The 18,450-nt window shown below is 43.7% G+C and overlaps 1 protein-coding gene across 4 annotated transcripts; it reads right to left on the bottom strand.

Moving 5' to 3' along the window:
- Positions 1 to 1,693: 1,693 nt before the first annotated feature.
- On the bottom strand, positions 1,694 to 17,983 carry LOC129549763 (myosin regulatory light chain 12B). 4 transcript variants are annotated; one of them, XM_055417153.2, is made up of 4 exons: positions 17,869 to 17,983; positions 7,604 to 7,805; positions 3,090 to 3,251; positions 1,694 to 2,208 (listed from the first exon to the last, which is right to left on the bottom strand). In XM_055417153.2, exons 2-4 carry the CDS (start codon positions 7,782 to 7,784, stop codon positions 2,036 to 2,038), a joined length of 516 nt encoding a protein of 171 aa, XP_055273128.1. In that variant the 5' UTR covers positions 7,785 to 7,805; positions 17,869 to 17,983; the 3' UTR covers positions 1,694 to 2,035. The 4 variants fall into 4 exon arrangements, with proteins under 4 accessions (XP_055273128.1, XP_055273129.1, XP_088689585.1 ...); XM_055417154.2 differs by having other exon boundaries at positions 7,604 to 7,799; XM_088833459.1 differs by lacking the exon at positions 17,869 to 17,983 and adding an exon at positions 17,589 to 17,808 and having other exon boundaries at positions 7,604 to 7,799.
- Positions 17,984 to 18,450: the final 467 nt, after the last annotated feature.

Raw genomic sequence — 18,450 nt, 5'->3', positions numbered from 1 at the left:
GGCAGCATCCTTTTTTTAAATATACATATTATAGGTTTAACGTTTTTTTTGGCTGCACCAGGTCTTCATTGCCTTGCATGGGTTTTCTCTAGTTGGGGTGAGAGGGGGATGCTTTCCTTGCGGTGGGAGGGCCTCTCCTTGCGGTGGCATCTCTTGTTGAGGGGCATAGGCCCCAGGCTCTCTGGCTTGTCATTGCAGCACGCAGGCTCAGTAGTTTTGACTCCAGGGCTTAAGTTGCTCTGCCACATGTGGGATCTTCCCAGACCAGGAATTGAACCTGGGTCCCCTGCACTGGCAGGTGGATTCTTATCCACTGTACCACCAGGGCAGTGTCCTTGTCTGTCCTGCACTCCTAGTTTTCCCCAATTTAGAAGTGCCTGGCACATACCAGTCACTGTAAGTATTGGTTTAATGACAATCAAGATGATCCCAGGATTTCCCCCACATGGTGACTGATTTCGACACTGCATGTGACGTTGAACGTGGAAGTAGGAAAAGAAGCCAGATATAGATTCTTGTTCTTGTGTGGGACCTTGGACTGTTGCTTCAGCTTTCCTGGAACTTCAGCTGTCATAAAAAAGCAGGAATCTTACTTGTCCTGCCTGAGTGCTGTCTCTTGTGTCCGACTCTGTGACCTCACGGACTGCAGCACGCCAGGCTTCCCTGTCCTTCACCATCTCCCAGAGCTTGCTCAAACTCATGTCCATTGAGTTGATGATGCCATCCAACAATCTCATCCTCTGTCGTCCCCTTCTCCTCCTGCCTTCAATCTTTCTCAGCATCAGGGTCTTTTCAAATGAGTCAGTTCTTTGCATCAGGTAGCCAAAGGATTGGAGCTTCAGCATCAGTCCTTCCAGTGAATATTAAGGGTTGATTTCCTTTAGGGTTGACTGGTTTGATCTTCTTGCTGTCCAGTCTTCTCTAGCATCAGTTTGAAAGCATCAATTCTTCAGTGCTCAGCCCTCTTTATGGTCCAACTCTCACATCCATACACGACTACTAGAAAAACTATCTTGTCAAAAAAAGTTTTGACTAGACAGACCTTTGTCGGTGTATAGTCTTTGGTCTTCTATTTTTTTACCTGGTATATAATTTTCTGAATTCTGTTCCAACAATGTCCCTCAAGTTATTTTAAATCTCAATAATGTCTATAAAATTATGTTAGAATGTAATGAAAATGTCATGACCTTTTAGGCATTCGAGGCTTCTGAGAGATAGCACGGTGGTCTCTTCATCTACGCTTTGGAAGGGGCGCCCTGGCCTGGAATCCCAGGTCTGGTAGAGACTCAGATCAATCACTCGACCCCCCAGAACTTATTTTTTCCTCTTGAAATAACAGAAATCTATCCCACAGGTTGATGGGAGGATTCAATGAAAATCGCCTACATACAATGCTTTACACAATGTATCAGATTTTACCTCATATTCCTAGACCTGGATTAAGAAAACAGTCAGTGCAGTTTTGGTTCCATTCTGTATTTATCATTCAATAATTTAAGCATCTGACCAGAAGCATGAAAGAAACTAAGGTATAACTAGTTTTTACTGTGTAATGATGTTTATTTATATTAAAAATACTGTCTGATGTATGTAAAAAATCAGGTTTCCTATGAAATCTGAATTATGTGAAATTGAAAATCTAAAAAAAGGACTACCCCCAACTACTAGGTATTTAACTTTCCATTATATTCCATTTGAGTCGCCATGATCTTTATTTCAAAATAGCATTTTTATTATATAAAAATGTAAAAATCCAGCAAAACCAGAAATACCGGATATATTTTCCTGGGCTTTCACATTTGTTGATTTTTATTTGCAATCTCTTTTTTCAATACAATTTACAACTCCATCCCCATTTGCAGTCTGATTATACAAGTGCTAAGTGGCAGGAAGGTCTAGAATAAATACACCAAAAAAAAGAGGCAAAGCTGTGAATCAATGTTGCATGCAACAGGTCTATGGGGGGTGGAGGGGAAACGTCTAGGAAACAACATAGAGTAAGACAAGGAATTGGAAAGTTTCAGCTCAAGCTCCTTCAGTCGTCTTTGTCCTTTGCTCCATGCTTAAGGATTCGAGTGAACTCGATGTAATTGAAATTCCCCTTCTTGTCAATAGGTGCTTCCCTGTACAGCTCGTCCACTTCCTCATCTGTAAACCGGTCTCCCATTGTGGTCAGCAGTTCTCTCAGGTAATCCTCCTGAATGGTGCCTGGAAGGCAGCAGAGAAAAGGAAGTTGTGAACACTGCCCAGCATTCTAACGATCTGGTTCTCAGTCTGGTCAATCTTACAAGATATTTCATAACATACACATTTACATGAACAAAAATAAAGTAATATGTAACCATATCATTATGTTTTCCTATTGTCTTTAGAGTTCTTTATTAATATTAAATCATTTTAAAAGCTCAGTTAGTAGATCATATGCTTACAAAATTAATTTGAAGCAAGTATTTTCTAGAGGAGGAAAAAAATCCTTATATTCCATATATATATATAAATCCTTGTATTCCATATATATATGATATATATCCTATATACATATAGGATAGAAGGGCAGTGTGTTTTCAAGACCAAATGAAGGATGGTGCCATTTTAAAAGGCTGAGATGGGGAGGCAGGAAGGAGGATGCAAGGTGTATCTGAGGAGGAAATGTGAGTGGCTGAGCAGAGGGTTAATGCAGAAGCAAAGGGGAAAATGAAAGGAGAAAACGGAACAATCTCGTTTTTTTTCAGTTTTAAATAACAAGGGGAAAAAACCCTAAGTTTTTATCATTCAAGTTAGTGAACCATACTTTTTGGTGAGATTTAAAGTCTCCTGAAGATGTAGTTTTCAGTGTCTAAGAAATACTATTTAACAGCCAATTCTTCTGGCTTTCGTGGATGCTCAGAACCAAATTCAAAGGTTAATACCACACACTGTAGCTCTATGACCTACAAACCTGTGTTTTGACCCTTCTCGGTCAACTGTCCTATTGTAAATGATGGTTTCCCTTTATTCATTAAAAAAATTTATTTTACTAATCTTTCTCATTTCTTAAAAACCGTTTTACACAGTCTGGAATGAGGCGGGGCATAACAAAGAATGCTCACCAGTCGCTTCTTCATCAAAGCAGGCAAAAGCATTTCTGATGACGTCTTCTGGGTCTGTGCCGTTCAGCTTCTCCCCAAACATGGTGAGGAACATGGTGAAGTTGATGGGCCCTGGAGCCTCGTTCATCATGGCTTCCAGGTATGCGTCGGTTGGGTTCTTTCCTGTAAAATTTCACATTTTCCCATTTAAGGACAAAGAACTCATTTCAATAAGTAACTATTCTGTTATTGTCATGTTCCACAATGCATTTTTTAAAAGTTATACCACCATTACATAAAACTAATCTTTCAGTTAATTTTTCAGTTAACTTACATTGCTGTTGCTGTTTGTTGTTTAGTCACTAAGTCGTGTCCAACTCTTTTTCAACCCTGTGGACTGCAGCCTGCCAGGTTCCTCTGCCCATGGGATTCTCTAGGCAAGAATACTGGAGTGGATTGCCATTTCCTTCTCCAGGGGATCTTCCCGACGCAGAGATCGAACCTGCGTCTCCTGCACTGGGAGGGTAATTCTTTATCACTGAGCCACCAGGGTAGCCCATACCATAAAAAATCTTAGATACACCATTATAAAAATGCATTCTGGGCCTAGATTGTCCATTCACTGATACTTTCTGCAACTTTTCCTTCACTGTGGTTTAGTTGCTAAGTCATGTCCGACTCTTGTGACCCCATGGACTGCAGCCTGTCAGGCTCCTCTGTTCATGGGATTCTCCAGGCAAGAATACTGGAGTGGGTTGCCATTTCCTTCTCCTTCACTATTTTTCATTCAAAACAAACACGTGAAACTATGAAACAGGCAATGCCACATTAGCACATTCTGAATGTTGATAACATTAAAGACCTATCAGGACATTTCAATACTGGTTATTTTAAAAAATCTATTCACGTTTTAACTGTGGTACATGTAGCCATAACTGGTATGCTTCAAACAATTTATAAGCTAGTCATTTAAGCTAAAACTATTAGATTGGTTTAGAACTAGAAGCTCATTTTAAACACTGTTAATTACATTCTTTTTGGTTGTCAGACACATCCCCGGATGCCATTACTGGTGCTGAAATGCAGTCTTGTTTAGTATTGTTCATAATGGGAAATCTTAACCTCAGTTCCAACCGTGAACACGTCTCCCTGTTCCGGTACAGTGGGAGGGAACTCCCCTGACCTTCCGCTGGAAGTTGGGAGAAATTCCCCTGGAATGGCCTCATTTGGTGGGAGTAACAAAGAGCTTCCCGGAGCTTGTGAAGTCCACGTGGCGTGGGAAAAGTAGCCCTGAAGGAAGCGTCTGGAGTGGCGGGTTTGAACCCTAGTTCTGCCCGTGGCTGCGTGCCCAGGAGGAAGGTGGCACCTGTCCAGGATGTACTTTCTATCTGTAAAACGACTTGACTAGTTAAACTCCAGAAGGTTTCCCTTCCAGCATTAAGTTTGTACGACTTTCTATAAAAGAACATATATGTCAGTATGTCTCTATTACACCCAACTAAGCTCTAATGACAGTGCATGCTAGAATCATGGTTCGTATGTAAGTTTACTCCTGGGAATCTGAGTGGCATTTAAGTGCCAGGCTGGCATCCATCTTATTGTATTACAGTCTTCACTCAGTGCACCTATTCAACACACCAATACAAAATCAGCCCAAAATTAACCTCGAGACTCTTTAAATAAGTGAAAGTGGTTAAAAAAAACAAAACATTACTTTTCTACCTTCAGGCCTAACCCAATTCTCTTGCGGCAATTTTTGGGGGATAAAAAGTATAACCCAAAGGTGTGCAGAGTACGTGGGTACAAAGAAGACACAGGCGTCTGAAATGAACTAGCTTAGGCTACGCACCTATGGACCCTGTCAAGGAGTCTCATATAATCCGATGTAAATGGTATGGGGCTCCCCAAATGGAAGTCCTCCAAGTCAGCCTCTTATTGTACCACAACTCTTTCACCCAACAAAAGCTAACTGAACATCTACTAGGAGGGAACAGGCTGAGTGTTCAACCTCTGCAATGCAACTAAGACCCATAATTTTCCTTGGTGGACTTCTTCGGTAGTGACCTGAAGTACACTTAGTGATTCAGCGCTCGGAAAACACTGGGATCCACCCCACCTGCAAGTTGACAAGTCAGATCCTATCTTTACTCTTGAAACAGAACTTGCCCTCCACCATGTCCTCTGCCTGCCTTTTGTCTGTGCAATAAGTTTAGTCAGAGAATAGATTTAATCAGAGAAATGAGAAATGCAGAATCAAAGGAAAACAGTCAAAGGAGACCAAATAATAATAATGTAGTCATCAAGCACAGTCAAGAACCTTCAGTTCTTTCTCAGGGGCTATAGATAATACTCTGAGTCATATTGTGGGAGCCGTCTTATAGATACTAAAACACTAGGGTGAAGAAGTTAACCACACGATGACCAGACACCACCCACAACATAAGTTGCCACAATTCTAAGAACTGGCCTCAAAGAAATAGGAACAAACGAATCCTGGAACTGAGGAGTAACTGTGCTTAAAACAACCAAGATGACTCTGGTCAGACCATCAGTGACCAATTTGAAGATGACTGTCAGGGTTGACTGTGCTGTTTCTACATGTAGCCCTCTCCTGTCTATACAAGCTCTTGCCCCACTGGTTGCCAGCAGAGGGGTGGGGAGTCCACCTTTGGACAGATGTTTGCCCTCCCCTCCCAGCTGCCGGCGTCTAAAATAAAGCAAACTTTCCTTTCTACCAACCTGGCCTGTTTATTGGCTTCTGGGCGTAGTAGAGGAGCTGGACCCCACATATATCCCTTTCCCTAACACTCTCACTCTGACTAAGAGGAATGATGCAAAATGTTAACAACCACTGAATCTGGGTAAAGGATGGAAGCATGTTCATTATACTGTTCCTTCAACTTTATATTAGCTTAAAAATTTTCAAGGGAGGGGCCATATGTATACTTATGGCTGATTCACATTGCTGTAAGGCAGAAACCAACACAACACTGTAAGCAATTATATTCCAATTAAAAACAAATTTTAAAATATTTTCAAAACAATCTTAGGAGAATAAAAGTAAAATAGGGGAATGAAATCATGTGGTTACTAAAAGGGTAAAAAGTAACCTTTTCTCCCTTTGTCCCTGGCCCTGGAACAGCTGTTTCTGGCTCTCCGTCTAACATAGAAACGCTCACTCAAGTACAGACCCTTACTGTGGGCCATGCTTGACTTGTGTCCCCTGCCCCCAGGCTTGCCACTCCTTACTACCAACCATGAAATCAGTGCCGACTCAGGCAGGACAAGGAGGACTTTCCCTTCCCTCCTTAAGATCAAAACAACAAAATCACATAAAGAATAATAAATTAACACCCACGTAACCAAAATGACAGAGGGTAGCTTCTGTTTGCTTTAAATCTTGTATCTTTAAATGAAATATTGCCATTTGCAGCACCACGGATGGACCTAGAGATTATCATACTAAGGGAATTAAGTAAGGCGCAGAGAAAGACAAATATCAAAAATCACTTATATATGAAATCTTAAAATGATACAGGTGAACTTCAACAAAACAGAAACAGACTCACAAACATGGGAAACAACTTATGGTAACCAAAGGGGAAGTGGCGGAAGGAATAAATCAGGGATTTGGGATTAATAGATACACATCACTACATATAAAATATATAAAATAGATAAGCAACAAGATTTACTGTTCAGCACAGGAATGTTATTCAGCATCTTATAATAATTTATGATGGAAAAGAATCTGAAGCTGTATTCCTGAAACTAACAGGTTATAAATCAACTATAGTTAAATAATGTATGTGAGTGTGTGTATGCTCAGTTGTGTCCGACTCTTTGCGATCCCATGGACTGTAGCCTGCCAGACTTCTCTGCCCATGGAATTTTCCAGGCAAGAATACTGGAGTGGGTTGCCATTTCCTATTCCAGGGAATCTTCCCAACCCAGGGATCGAACACGTGTCTCTTGAGTCTCCTGCATTGGTGAGTGGATTGGGCCACTGGGAAAGCCCAAATGTATAAAAATCCATAAATCCCCTACCTTCACATTTTCATCTCTGTAATTATAAAAAAGTTATAAAGTGTGACAGTCCCCTTCCTTGTGTCCCGCCCCCCTGCTTTTTTTAGGAGACCTGGCCTTCCTCCTTGAGATGATCATGATGACTTATTACTGTCACCTCTGTTCTTAGAACCTGTCTCAACCTTTACTACTTAGTTCACTACATTATTAGCCACTTTTGTTTAAGATTCTGGTATTTTGCCACCGAGCCACTCCCTACTTTTTCACCTAGTGGACTTATCATATTTAGCCACAGAAATGGAACCTGCCCAGTCACAGAGGCTGCCAGGCCTGCACCCCTGCAGGCATATCCTCTTGTGATTGGTCCCGCCTCAGTAGGGCATCTCCCACCCAACATCTCTCAACAGGCCTCTGAGATGGATAATTGCATATCACACAAAAATTAATTCATAAAAAGGTGATTAATGTTTATGTCAGAGGAGGCAGGCATATTAAGAAAATAAGTCTACCTAGAGAAGCAAGCATGTCATGCAAGTCTTCCTTGTCGATGAACCCATCCCTGTTCTGGTCGATCATGTTGAAGGCCTCCTTGAACTCCTGAATCTGGGACTGGTCAAACATGGCGAACACGTTGGAGGTCGCGCGCTGGGGGCGCTTCTTGGTCTTGGTCTTTGCCTTTTTGCTCGACATGGTGGCAGTTTAATTCTAGAACTGAATAGAAAAGATCATAAAGCAAAACCGAAGGCATAAAGCACAAAGTAAAGGAAAGGACTCATGACACCTAAGTTAGTGAGTAAAAATATCTCAACGTAGAATGATTATTTGGGTTATGTTATACACATAAACTTTATTTCCAATGTCACAAAAAACATCTACGAAAAAGGAAGTTTTGAAGAAATAGGAAAGTACTGATGTAGCTTTCCCCCAAGTTTCATGAAACTCATTTTTATTAAACATGAATGAGATCTGAAGCATGCAGCCACAGCTCACACTTACCAAGTGCTACCATGTGCTGTGAAGACAGGGGGCTCCTCTTAAGACTCCGAAGTGGGCATCTCAGTTCACAAGGACCGTCCCATTTAACCCTCACAACAATCCTATGCAGCAGGTATACCTTTTAACTCCATTTTACCACCAACATTACATAACCTCTCTGAGCCTTAGATTTTTTCAAAATATGGCTTGAATATTTAGAGGCGCTCACTGAATTCTGTTTTAGAGCAAAACACAGTAACTACTCTAACAGAAGTGAAAATTAAATGAGATATATGCAAAGAGACTAGTACAGTCACTGTAAGTACATGTTCAAAAGGCTCTCATTTAAAAAATATATCAAAACATATCTTTAATCTTGTATCCCTTCTAGCTACATCTTCATTTCCCATTTCTCCAGACAAAACTTTTAGAATAGTAGTCTAATTCTCAAATTTCTCCATTTTCTCATCTTCCCAAACACTCAATTCTCTGTAATATAGTTTTAGTGGCAGCCTCTAATACTCTACCATCAATAATTTTTATGTCAGATAGAATAGACACTTCTCATTCCCTTTTTTTGTTGGCCACACCATGTAGCTTGCGGGATCTTAAACAGGGATCAAACAGGGATTCCCCAAACAGGGATCAAACTTGGGGCCCTGGCAGTGAGAGTGCAGAGTCCTAACCACTGGACTGCCAGGGAATTTCCTTATTCCATTTTTATTTGCAGTTTCAATTGATGTAAATAAACACAACACAAATAGACTATTGGCTTTGGAATTAGAAAAGTGCTGAGTTCGAATCTCAGCTTTACCATTACTAGCTACCATGGACACCAGAAAAAAAAATTGTTTTTTAAATATTTGTTTGCACGGAGTCTTAGCCACTGGACCACCAGGGAAGGCCATAGAAACAATTTTTGATCCAATGTTTTATTCAGTGTTCACAATGGCCCTGAGAGAGAGGTACTTCCTCATTAGGTTAAAAAAAAATTAATGGCCCTTGTATAGTAAAGAATTTAATTTTGCCCCCAAAGAGGCCTGGCCTTGGTCCTCAGCTCCTGGGAGGTAATCTCTAAGTCCTTAGGACGTCCTGTCATGTTTATCTGGGGTCTTGGGGTCAGGTGTTATCAGCCTGGCCTCTAGACAAACTTCGGAAACTGAGATTGGCCTAGGAGCAGTGGACAGTAGCTAGGGGACAGGTTCCCAGCAGAAGCTACAGCTAGCAAGCAAGGGTAGACAATACTCTGGCAGGCAACAGTCCGTGCACACTGTCACATCTTACCAGGAATCAACACTGCCCGTGGAGAAGACCACTGGGAGCTAAGCATTTGGAATTCTCCTGGGCTCTGCATATCTCTTCCCTTGATTGATTTTTGTCTGAGACCTTTTGCTGTAATAAACCAGAACTACAGGTGTCCCAGTTCTCAGTGAGTCCTAGTGAATTACTGAACCTGAGCATCGGTCGTCTCGGAGAACCAAAACTGCAATTTGGTGTCAGAAATGATGGGGGCCTTGGGGACTGTTCTCTAACTCTGAAGCCATAGACTGCAAAGGCAGATGGAAGGTAGGGGAAGTGGCTGAGCAGAGGAACTCTGGACCTGGGTCTCTAGGCCTTCCAGACTTGGACTTTAAATCCATATTGTTTTAGTCCATTTGCACTTTTGAAGCACATCAGCCTTAGTCTTTATTCTTGACATTCCAACTCCTTCCCCTCCCTGCACACTTGGCCTGAATAAATGTTAATTTCTTCCCCTTCCGGTAATTTGGCTTGTATGTGACCTCAGTTATATTGAAGGTCAAGTCAGACACAAAATGTGATCCACTAGCAAGGCACTTGATGCTGCTTTAATTCTTCCTCACATTCCAAAACTGGGGGATTAAATTTTTTTCTCATGCTAAAAATTCTATTTCTTCAAGATTCAAAAGATATAAAAGACAGGAGATCTGAAGGCAAGAATTAGTGTTCTCCCTCAGTATCAACAAACTGTGTTTGTAATAGAGTCATTTAGAAAAATCTCCCAGAAAAAAATCTGTATTAAAAAAAAAAAGATCAGTCAATTGTTTCAGGCTAACCCTACAGCTAACCCAAAAGTATATTAAACATCTTTGAAGCTTAGTTGGAGTTGTCCAAGAAGCTGATGCTGAGAAGAGAGAGGTAACCCAGTAAGGCTAGAAAAGTCATTATACAGCGAGCAAGTCTGAGCCCTTAGTCAAAACCCGCTACAGAGCAGATATGGCTCAATGTAGTAATACCGTGATTTCTTTAAAAAGAAAAAAGTTGATTTCTCTGTATTTCTTTTAAAACTGGGCTTCCCTAATAGCTCAGTTGGTAAAGAATCCACCTGCGATGCAGGAGACCCTGGTTCAATTCCTGGGTTGGGAAGATCTGCTGGAGAAGGGATAGGCTGCCCACTCCAGTATTCTTGGGCTTCCCTTGTGGTTCAGCTGGTAAAGGATCTGCCAGCAATGCAGGAGACCTGGATTTGATCCCTGGGTCGGGAAGATCCCCTGGAGAAGGGAAAGGCTACTCACTCCAGTATTCTGGCCTGGAGAATTCCACGGACTGTACAGTCCATGGGGTCGAAAAGAGTCGGAGATGACCAAGCGACTTTCACTTCATTTAAAACTAGTGTACATTTATATTTGTATATGGGGTCACACAGAGTCAGACACGACTGAAGTGACTTAGCAGCAGCATGGTACCCATAAAAGTACACATATAAAATATCAAGTGATAATAAAACATCAGCTGAAAAGGCAAAGTTGTAGCAAAACAATCGATCTGAAACAAACTCTGGCCTCCAAAGAAACGTCCCTCTTTCTTCTCAACTACTGAGATAAGAATCTTGGCCTTCTCCACTTTCTCACTTCCCACTCACTACAATCTGGCTCTCTTCTCTACTGTGAGCACTTTGCATTTGCCAAATCTCGTCTAAGTCTTCTTGGACCCTTCTGCTGTATTTGACACCATTCTATCCCTCTTCTCTTCAGGCATCAGCAACTCTTGGCCTTGGTGAACTGTAATAGCAGAAATGAACTGTTCCAAAAGGAACAGGAGTCCCAGGTTCCCATCCTTGAAGACCTCACACTCTTAGGAAGGAGACTCCTGAACATCAGCTTGGGATGCCTGGTTGGAGTAAGATGCTGGTCTCACTTGGTCTCTCAGGCCTCCTCTCAGTTCTATTTCTATGCCTGGTCTTCCTCCAGTTTCTTGTTAGGCTCTTCTCTCCTCCACTCACTTAAATATTCACGTTCCCCAGTATTCTCACGGTCCACGGCTCATTAAATTAACTCTGCATTCCCTGGATGATCTCATCGGCTCTGTTCTGACAACACCTGTGACTCCCACGTCTGCATTCCCAGGGCAGCCCCTTCCCTTGGGCTGGGGACTCAAACAGCCATTTGTGCTGGTATGAGGTACTCATTTGATGTCCCACAGACCCTCGAAATCAACGTGTTAGAAACTGAATTACCTTCCCCTCCTAACCTTTCTCAACTTTGTTTCCTATCAGTTGACAGCACTATCACTTACTCTCTCGCCAAGCCAACCATGAGTCATCCCTGACTTGTCCCTCTCCCCGATGAACCAGGCCCAGCCTCTTAAATATATATCACATTTGCTCATCTTCTTCTTGCCACCACCCTACTCTGGGCCCTCATCACCTCTGTGTAGAATATTTCTATGGCCAACACACCAACCTCCTTGCCTCTCGGTGGCCTGTCAACTACTCTCTATCTTCCAGCCAGAGGGGTGTAAAACATTAAATGACCACATCATTCCCTTTTGAGAACTCTTCGGCCCTCCACCTATGCCTACAGGACAGAGCACAAGTTCTAAAGCATACACACCTTCCCCTGCTCTAGAATGACCTTTCTCTAGCCATTCTCTGCTTTCTACTTTTCCTTCAGCAACACCAAATGTCTAGAATATGCCCAAGCACCATGCAGTTTCTCAACTCATGTATTTGTTTTTGTTATTTTTCTAGCCCCAAATGCCTTAGCACCAGAGAGAATTAAAGGTTTACTCAACTTATGGTTACTCCCATTTGCTGAGTGACTCATGTGCTAGGCACATGGGTGAATTAAATTTCACATGCCCACTTTACACATGAAGGAACTGAATAGAAAAGATGTCAAACAACTTGCCCACGGTCACCTGGTGGCAGACCTAGAATTCAACCCCATTTGTTCAAGGTGATTTTACCTGTATATTCTTCATGCAATTCTTCTAGTGTTTATTTTTAGCCACAGAGCACAGGTTGTGGGATCTTAGTTGCCCTACAGGGATTGAACCTGCACTTCCACTGCAGGGAGCCATAACCACTGGACTGTCAGGGAAGTCCCTCTAGTTATTTTTTTTAACTACAAAATATTTCTTAAACTTTCAATACTCACCAATATAGTCCAACATTTCTGAACAGCTACTTTTCTCTAAATGTAATTCCCAATGAAACTGAGTTTTCAAATTCCAGCTCTTCTGGGGAATTTATTTGCACAGATTAGAAGTGCACAGCTGAATGGGAATGAACGAATGGGACCCCCTGCAGCTGTGCAGTGTTGCAGCCCTGGTTTGGGTTCATCAAATGGCAGTGTTTCCTACCAGTACCTGTCCTGGTTTGACATGACAGGTAAAGGCTTGACATCTTTACCTGCAACTGTCAAATTACTACTTGACCTATAAATATCAAATGAATAAAACCCACCAAACTCCATCCTTAGTTACAAAAAATATCCATTTAGAACACAGTATATAAGGTAGTGAATCAGCCTTAACAGCAATAAAACAAAAGTCTTCAAAATTTTTATTGTATTATTTTTGTAAATTTCTGATACAGAGCGAACTAAAGGTTATATGTAGTACTCACAGAGGTTAAAGAAGGGCAGGGATATAGGAATATTGGTGATACAATAGGTTATGGTGTCAACATATTTAGATCATAGTCTAAATATTTGCAAAATCACCTGCAACAGTGCTGTGCAAATCGAAACATGGGCACCGTGATCATTAACAGGCAGCAATTGCTTGAGAACTTCATCCAGCCTCTATGGCTTTATTGGGAGCCTGGGAGAGGTGCTCATGGTGCATTCTGTCAGCTTCCCAAGAAGCATCTCAGGGCGCAACGTGATGCTACCATATGGCAGGCAGATACAGCTCTCACAGCAGTTAGCCTCTGGTTTCGACCTTGGATGCACATCAGAATCACCTTGGAAAGTTTTAAAAAGTGATGTCGAGGTCCTGGTCTGGTACAGCTGAAACTGAGTATCTGTAGGTGAAGCCTATGAATTGGTGTTTTTAAAATGCACCAGGTGATTCCAACGCAGCGTGAAGGCTGAGAATCACCGAGTTAGCCACTTGGAAGGCACTGACTGTGGTTCTGAGTTTCTGTCCGATACTCTGTAATAACAGACTAGCAACAGAAAACCAAACAAGTTTTTTAAGGTGTATATCTCATGTTTACCTGGGAGATACCCAGGGAAAATCCAACTCTCAGAGGTAGCTTAGAACTCTGGCTTCAATATCATCTTCAGCTAAAGCCAGAAGAAAGGTGTGTGTGAAGGGGACAGGCTAGGGATGAGGGTGAAAAGCACAGTGTAAAAAAGGGCACGTTTTCCCTTGCAGATTTCAGTCCCAGTCTTCCCCTCTAAGCGTCTGAAGTCGACTCTTTAACAACCTTTGTCCTTCCTGGTAGAGAGCGAAAGAAGACCTTTGTAAATTGGTGTCCGGCCTTTCGGCAAACTTCCTGAAGCCTGTGCTCATTCCTTCAGTCAGGTCCTTTGCATCCCCAAGGACTGCAGCCCACCAGGGATTCTCCAGGCAAGAATACTGGAGTGGGCTGCCATTTTCTTCTCCAGGGGATCTTCCAGACCTAGGGATCAAACCTGCATCTCCTGCACTGATAGGTGGATTCTTTACCACTGAGTCACCTGGGAAGCCCTTCAGGCAAATTGAGGGAGGGCAAAGAGGTTTTCTTGTGTCTGCCTCTTTTCAGTTGCCTTCAGCTCAAAAGAATTTTTAGGCCAAAGTGGCATATTTTGGGGTGGCATATTCTGCCACCCTTCACACACAATGGGACATTGTGAAAATGAAGGGGTGTGACTTTGTCATAATACATGTTGTAGGTTCTGCCATGCTTTCGCTCAGATTGCTCAATGTGGGGGAAGCCAGCACCAGGTCATGAGGGCACTACACAGCCCCACGGAGAGGTCCATGTGGCAGGGAACTGGGGCCGCCTGCCAACTGCCAGCATCAACCTACCAGCCAGGTGAGTCAACCATCTTGGAGGTCGATCCTCCTTCAAACAACTGCAAACCCAGCTGATATCTGGACTCCCAAGTTCAAGACAGCCAGAATCACTGGCTGCTAAGCTGCCCTGGAATTCCTGGCCCTCAGAAGCTCTGTAGTGTTTTCTTAAGATGCTAAGTTTGGGCGTAATCTTATATACCCGTAGAAAACTAATCAAGTCATTGTGTTTCCTTGGCATCTACAATATTTAATAGGGCGATGCCTTTATTTCAGAATTATAGCCAAAGAAATTTTAAAACCCTGAAGGGGCCACAGCCATGTTCTCACTGGATAGGGAAATTTTCTATTCCTGGGTAGCAAACTTTAATTCCTTCTATTCGATTTCTCTCAAGTTCAGAGGGTTCTTAAGTGCAACAGAGTCACTCCTTCCTCAACCTTCCCATCACCAACCTCTATCCTTTTCTTCAGGCTGATTTTATGCTGATTTCCTAGTTCTTGCTTTTTAATTGGAGTCTTCTTCAGTTTGCCTTGAATGACTGCTTTTCTCAAGTACTGCTTGAAAAACTGATAGCATAATGGTACCACTCAAAACTGAAGTAACTTTTTTAAGGAAGGAGGAGCTGGTTTCATGAGCAAAGGGATGACAGAGTTCAAGTTTTAGCCATGCTGCAGCAGAGATGCCTGGGGACAGGATGTTTAGGTCTCCTCTCAAGGCTGATTTGTGAGCAGAGGCGCAGACAGAGTGAGGTCTAAGAGGGGATGAATGCAAAAAGGGTAGAGAGTGGTCCTCGGGTTAAAACCTAAGGTCATTTCTGATTCAGTTCTCATCTTTGCCAAGGTGTATCAGCATCTGCAGAAACATCTTGTGAATTCCCATGGCCATTACTGTAGTCAAGACTAGTGCTCGTGCTAATTGGGAAGATCAAATGACTGGGTATGTGAGCAAGTGTGAACAGCAATAATCAAGAGAATTGAGTATATAATCAAATTAAAATACTCCACAAAATTAATCTGACATACTCAATGACATATTATTGTTTTTATGCCGCCTATTTGGGCAGATATATAAGCAGTTCCATAAATTATTATATGTTACTTCTTTAGAGCCAAACTCAATTTTACAGCCTTTCTCTTAGCAGCGGTGAAGTTTTCCCCATGCTACACGCATTTAACATTTATCACATACATTATAATGCTGTCATTGCTTTATTATGGGTTTTATGATCATCCCAACTGGTAGTAAACTTTCTATCGTCTCTACTTCCCTATCATTTTTTTATTGTGAAACAATAAAGTAAAATTTACATATGGTGAACTGTACAGATCTTAAAAATGACGTATACCATGTAACCACCACCCCAAGTAACCAACCATCAAGTAACAAACATGACTCCAGAAAGTTCTCTCCAAATCAATCACTCTCTCCCTAGGCTACCACTGCTCAGATTTCTATCACCATAAACAGTTCTGTCTTTGAACTTCTTATAGATGGAATTATACAGTGCATACTTTATGTGTCCAATTTCTTTCACTCAATGTTTTTGAGAGTTATGTATCTCACTGCATTTATCAGTGGTTCTTTTCTTTACTCGTACTGCCCAGTCGTATTCCATTGCCGTGTCATTTACATGTCCATTTTTATGGCATTTGGCCTATCTACCAAGGATCACAGGGTTAGGAAGAGTGTCTTACACATTGCTGGTGCTCAGTAAACACTAGTCAAGCGAACAAATACACATGCCTCCTCAAAATCACAGACAGAATTACATATACATACGTCCTCTGTAAGGTAGGTCCTAGGTCTGACCCCCCAGTTATGGCTTTCTCCAAGGCCTACCCATAAACGCCACTGGGCTCTCGGCAAGAGATCCTTAACAAAATGTACCAGTCACTCCTTGTTCCATACCTGGCACAAACAAAGCTAATAAGAGTGCTAAATATGTGCACTGGTCTAAGCGTTTCGTATATATTAACTTATGTAATCCTAAGAACCACTGTGACACAGGTGCTGTTATTTTCCCCATTTCTCAGATAAGAAAATTAGGGCAAAGAGAATAATTTGTCGGGAGCCACAGGTAGAAAAAAGCAGAACTTAGATGCAAAATCATGCTCAGGAAGTCTATCTCCAGCACTTGTACCACTAGCTCTTAATGCCCTGCAGCTGAAATTCTCTACCAAGAAAATGTGGAGAGCTGGCTGGAGTAACAAGCAAAGCCACCACAGCTCAGGTGCAGAACAAAGGAAGATGACAAAATCATCCCAAGATACGCGTTGTCTTTGAACCTTGGGAGACCGACAACCAGCTTTCTTAGGGGCTCCTGGTCCTTTTCTCTCTCCTAAGTCCAGCAGCCCTCACCTGGAGTCCTGTCCTTCAGAAGCTGCAGTCTCATTAAACCATTGCCCAAACTCAGTCTCATTAAACCATAAACCGAGTCAGTCATCAGAGAAGCTGTTTCATTCAACAGAGCCTGGACAAACAAGAAGCTGTGTACTTAACCATAAGCTCCAAGAGAATCCATCTAATGCTCAGAGAAAATGGGTGGTCCAGGTGAACCCCTCAAGTGACCTTGGGCAAATTATCTCACCTCGCGGGATTTCACTCTTCTCCATTATAAGACTAAAGATAACCAATAAGGTTCTTCTGAATTTTAAAGTGCTATGGTTCTTTTCTCACCGAAGGAGAGTTGCAAATCCATTTTTAACCAAGGCTGCCAAACTAATCCTCTAAAGACCCTTTTCTTCATCTCTCTCCCTTAGTGAAGAATCCAAAATGACTCCCTAATGCCTCTTACATAATCTTTTATTTCTCGTCAAGTTTGCAAGACATCTGTGAAAAGATTCCCACGGATCGACCCATTCCTAGCTATTATCCATCACAGTTCTGTTCCGTTCAGGCTGTTTTCCCATCTTCTCCTATTCACATGACACAATTCCCACCTTCTGAGCTTTTGGCCTTGTTACCGCCTACCACAGATCCAGCCAGAAATAGTAAGTTCTCCCTCCCAGGGCTAAGTCCAAGGCCTTCAATGAGGTCACGATTCGTTTTCTCAGGAAACCTTCCCTGATTTTTGCTATTTGTCCTCTTCTTCAATGGTAGGAAAGGAGTAAATCTTTGTAAGATGCGAGACGCTGCGAAAGTGCCAAAACTCCTGCGGAAATCGTTCCATTCAGCCGGTGCCAACCCGGCACTCCCGGCAAGAACCAGATACCAGCGGGCCCCCTGTGTCCCCAAAGTCCCCAGCCCTGTGTGTGGCACAGAGCGCCCTCACCCACCGAGCGGGCCGCGGGGAGCTGGGGGGCGCCGGGCTCCAGGTGTGTGAAACCGAAGGGTGACGCAGCGCCGGGGACCGGTCGCCTCCGCCAGCAGGGCCGCTCCCCAGCCCGCTTCCAAACGCCCGAGCCCCACGACGTGCAGCCTCAGGCCAGCCTCGGCGAAGGCCTCCTCCCCGACCCTCCCCAGCCCACCGACGGGTCCCACAGCCCGCCGGCACCAGGGGCGGGGGCCGGGGCCGGGCGGCCCCGGGGGTGTCGCGCGGGGGCGAGCACCACTCACCGCAGCCGGAACCCAGCAGCAGGAGCCGGGCAGCCTGCGCAGGACCAGCAGGGGGACGGGCGCGACCACGGCGGCGCCGGCACTTCCTGCCTCGGGGGGCGGACCGGAAGTCGCGCCGGAAGGCGCGGCGGCCCCACCTCCGGGAGGGGTGCGCGCCGCGGTTCGCGCTCGCGCCGCGGCCGATTTCGCCTTGTCCGCCCCGGCGCGGGGCTGGAGCCGACCACCGCGGCCTGCGTTTCCGCTGCGTCTCGGGGGCATTGAGGTCCGGAGCGGGCACGGCGCGGCCGGGGCCCCGCAGCCTTTCTGCATTCCCGGGCCGGCGCGAGCCCACGGTTTGGAGGTCGCCGGGCGCCGCCCACCCAGGGTTGTCACTTGGCAGATAAAAGTACACCCCGCCTGGTTACACCTGAGTTTCAGATAAAACGAGTCGTTTTTCAGGTTCCGTCCCGCGTCACACTGGGGAAGGTTAAGAGGGCGGCGGCCGGTGGTGTCCGCCTGCAGGAAAGCCCTTTCTTTACAAACTGCACGCCCAGACAGAGTTCTATCATCTGCCCTCTCCTGTCTTAATCCTCACCTTATCTG

This window comes from Moschus berezovskii, chromosome 28 (assembly GCF_049115385.1).
Source record: "Moschus berezovskii isolate FMDL1 chromosome 28, NW_MosBer_1.0, whole genome shotgun sequence".
In the NCBI taxonomy this organism is placed as follows: Eukaryota; Metazoa; Chordata; class Mammalia; order Artiodactyla; family Moschidae; genus Moschus; species Moschus berezovskii.
This window is presented reverse-complemented; position numbering and strand designations above follow the sequence as displayed.

Excerpts from the sequence above, each read along its gene's own strand:
- LOC129549763 (XM_055417153.2), bottom strand. The coding sequence starts at position 7,784 with ATGTCGAGCAAAAAGGCAAAGACCAAGACCAAGAAGCGCCCCCAGCGC. Across the intron at positions 3,252-7,603 it reads TGACATGCTTGCTTCTCTAG|GAAAGAACCCAACCGACGCA; the intron begins GTAGACTTATTT and ends GAAATTTTACAG. Across the intron at positions 2,209-3,089 it reads CTTTGATGAAGAAGCGACTG|GCACCATTCAGGAGGATTAC; the intron begins GTGAGCATTCTT and ends GCTGCCTTCCAG.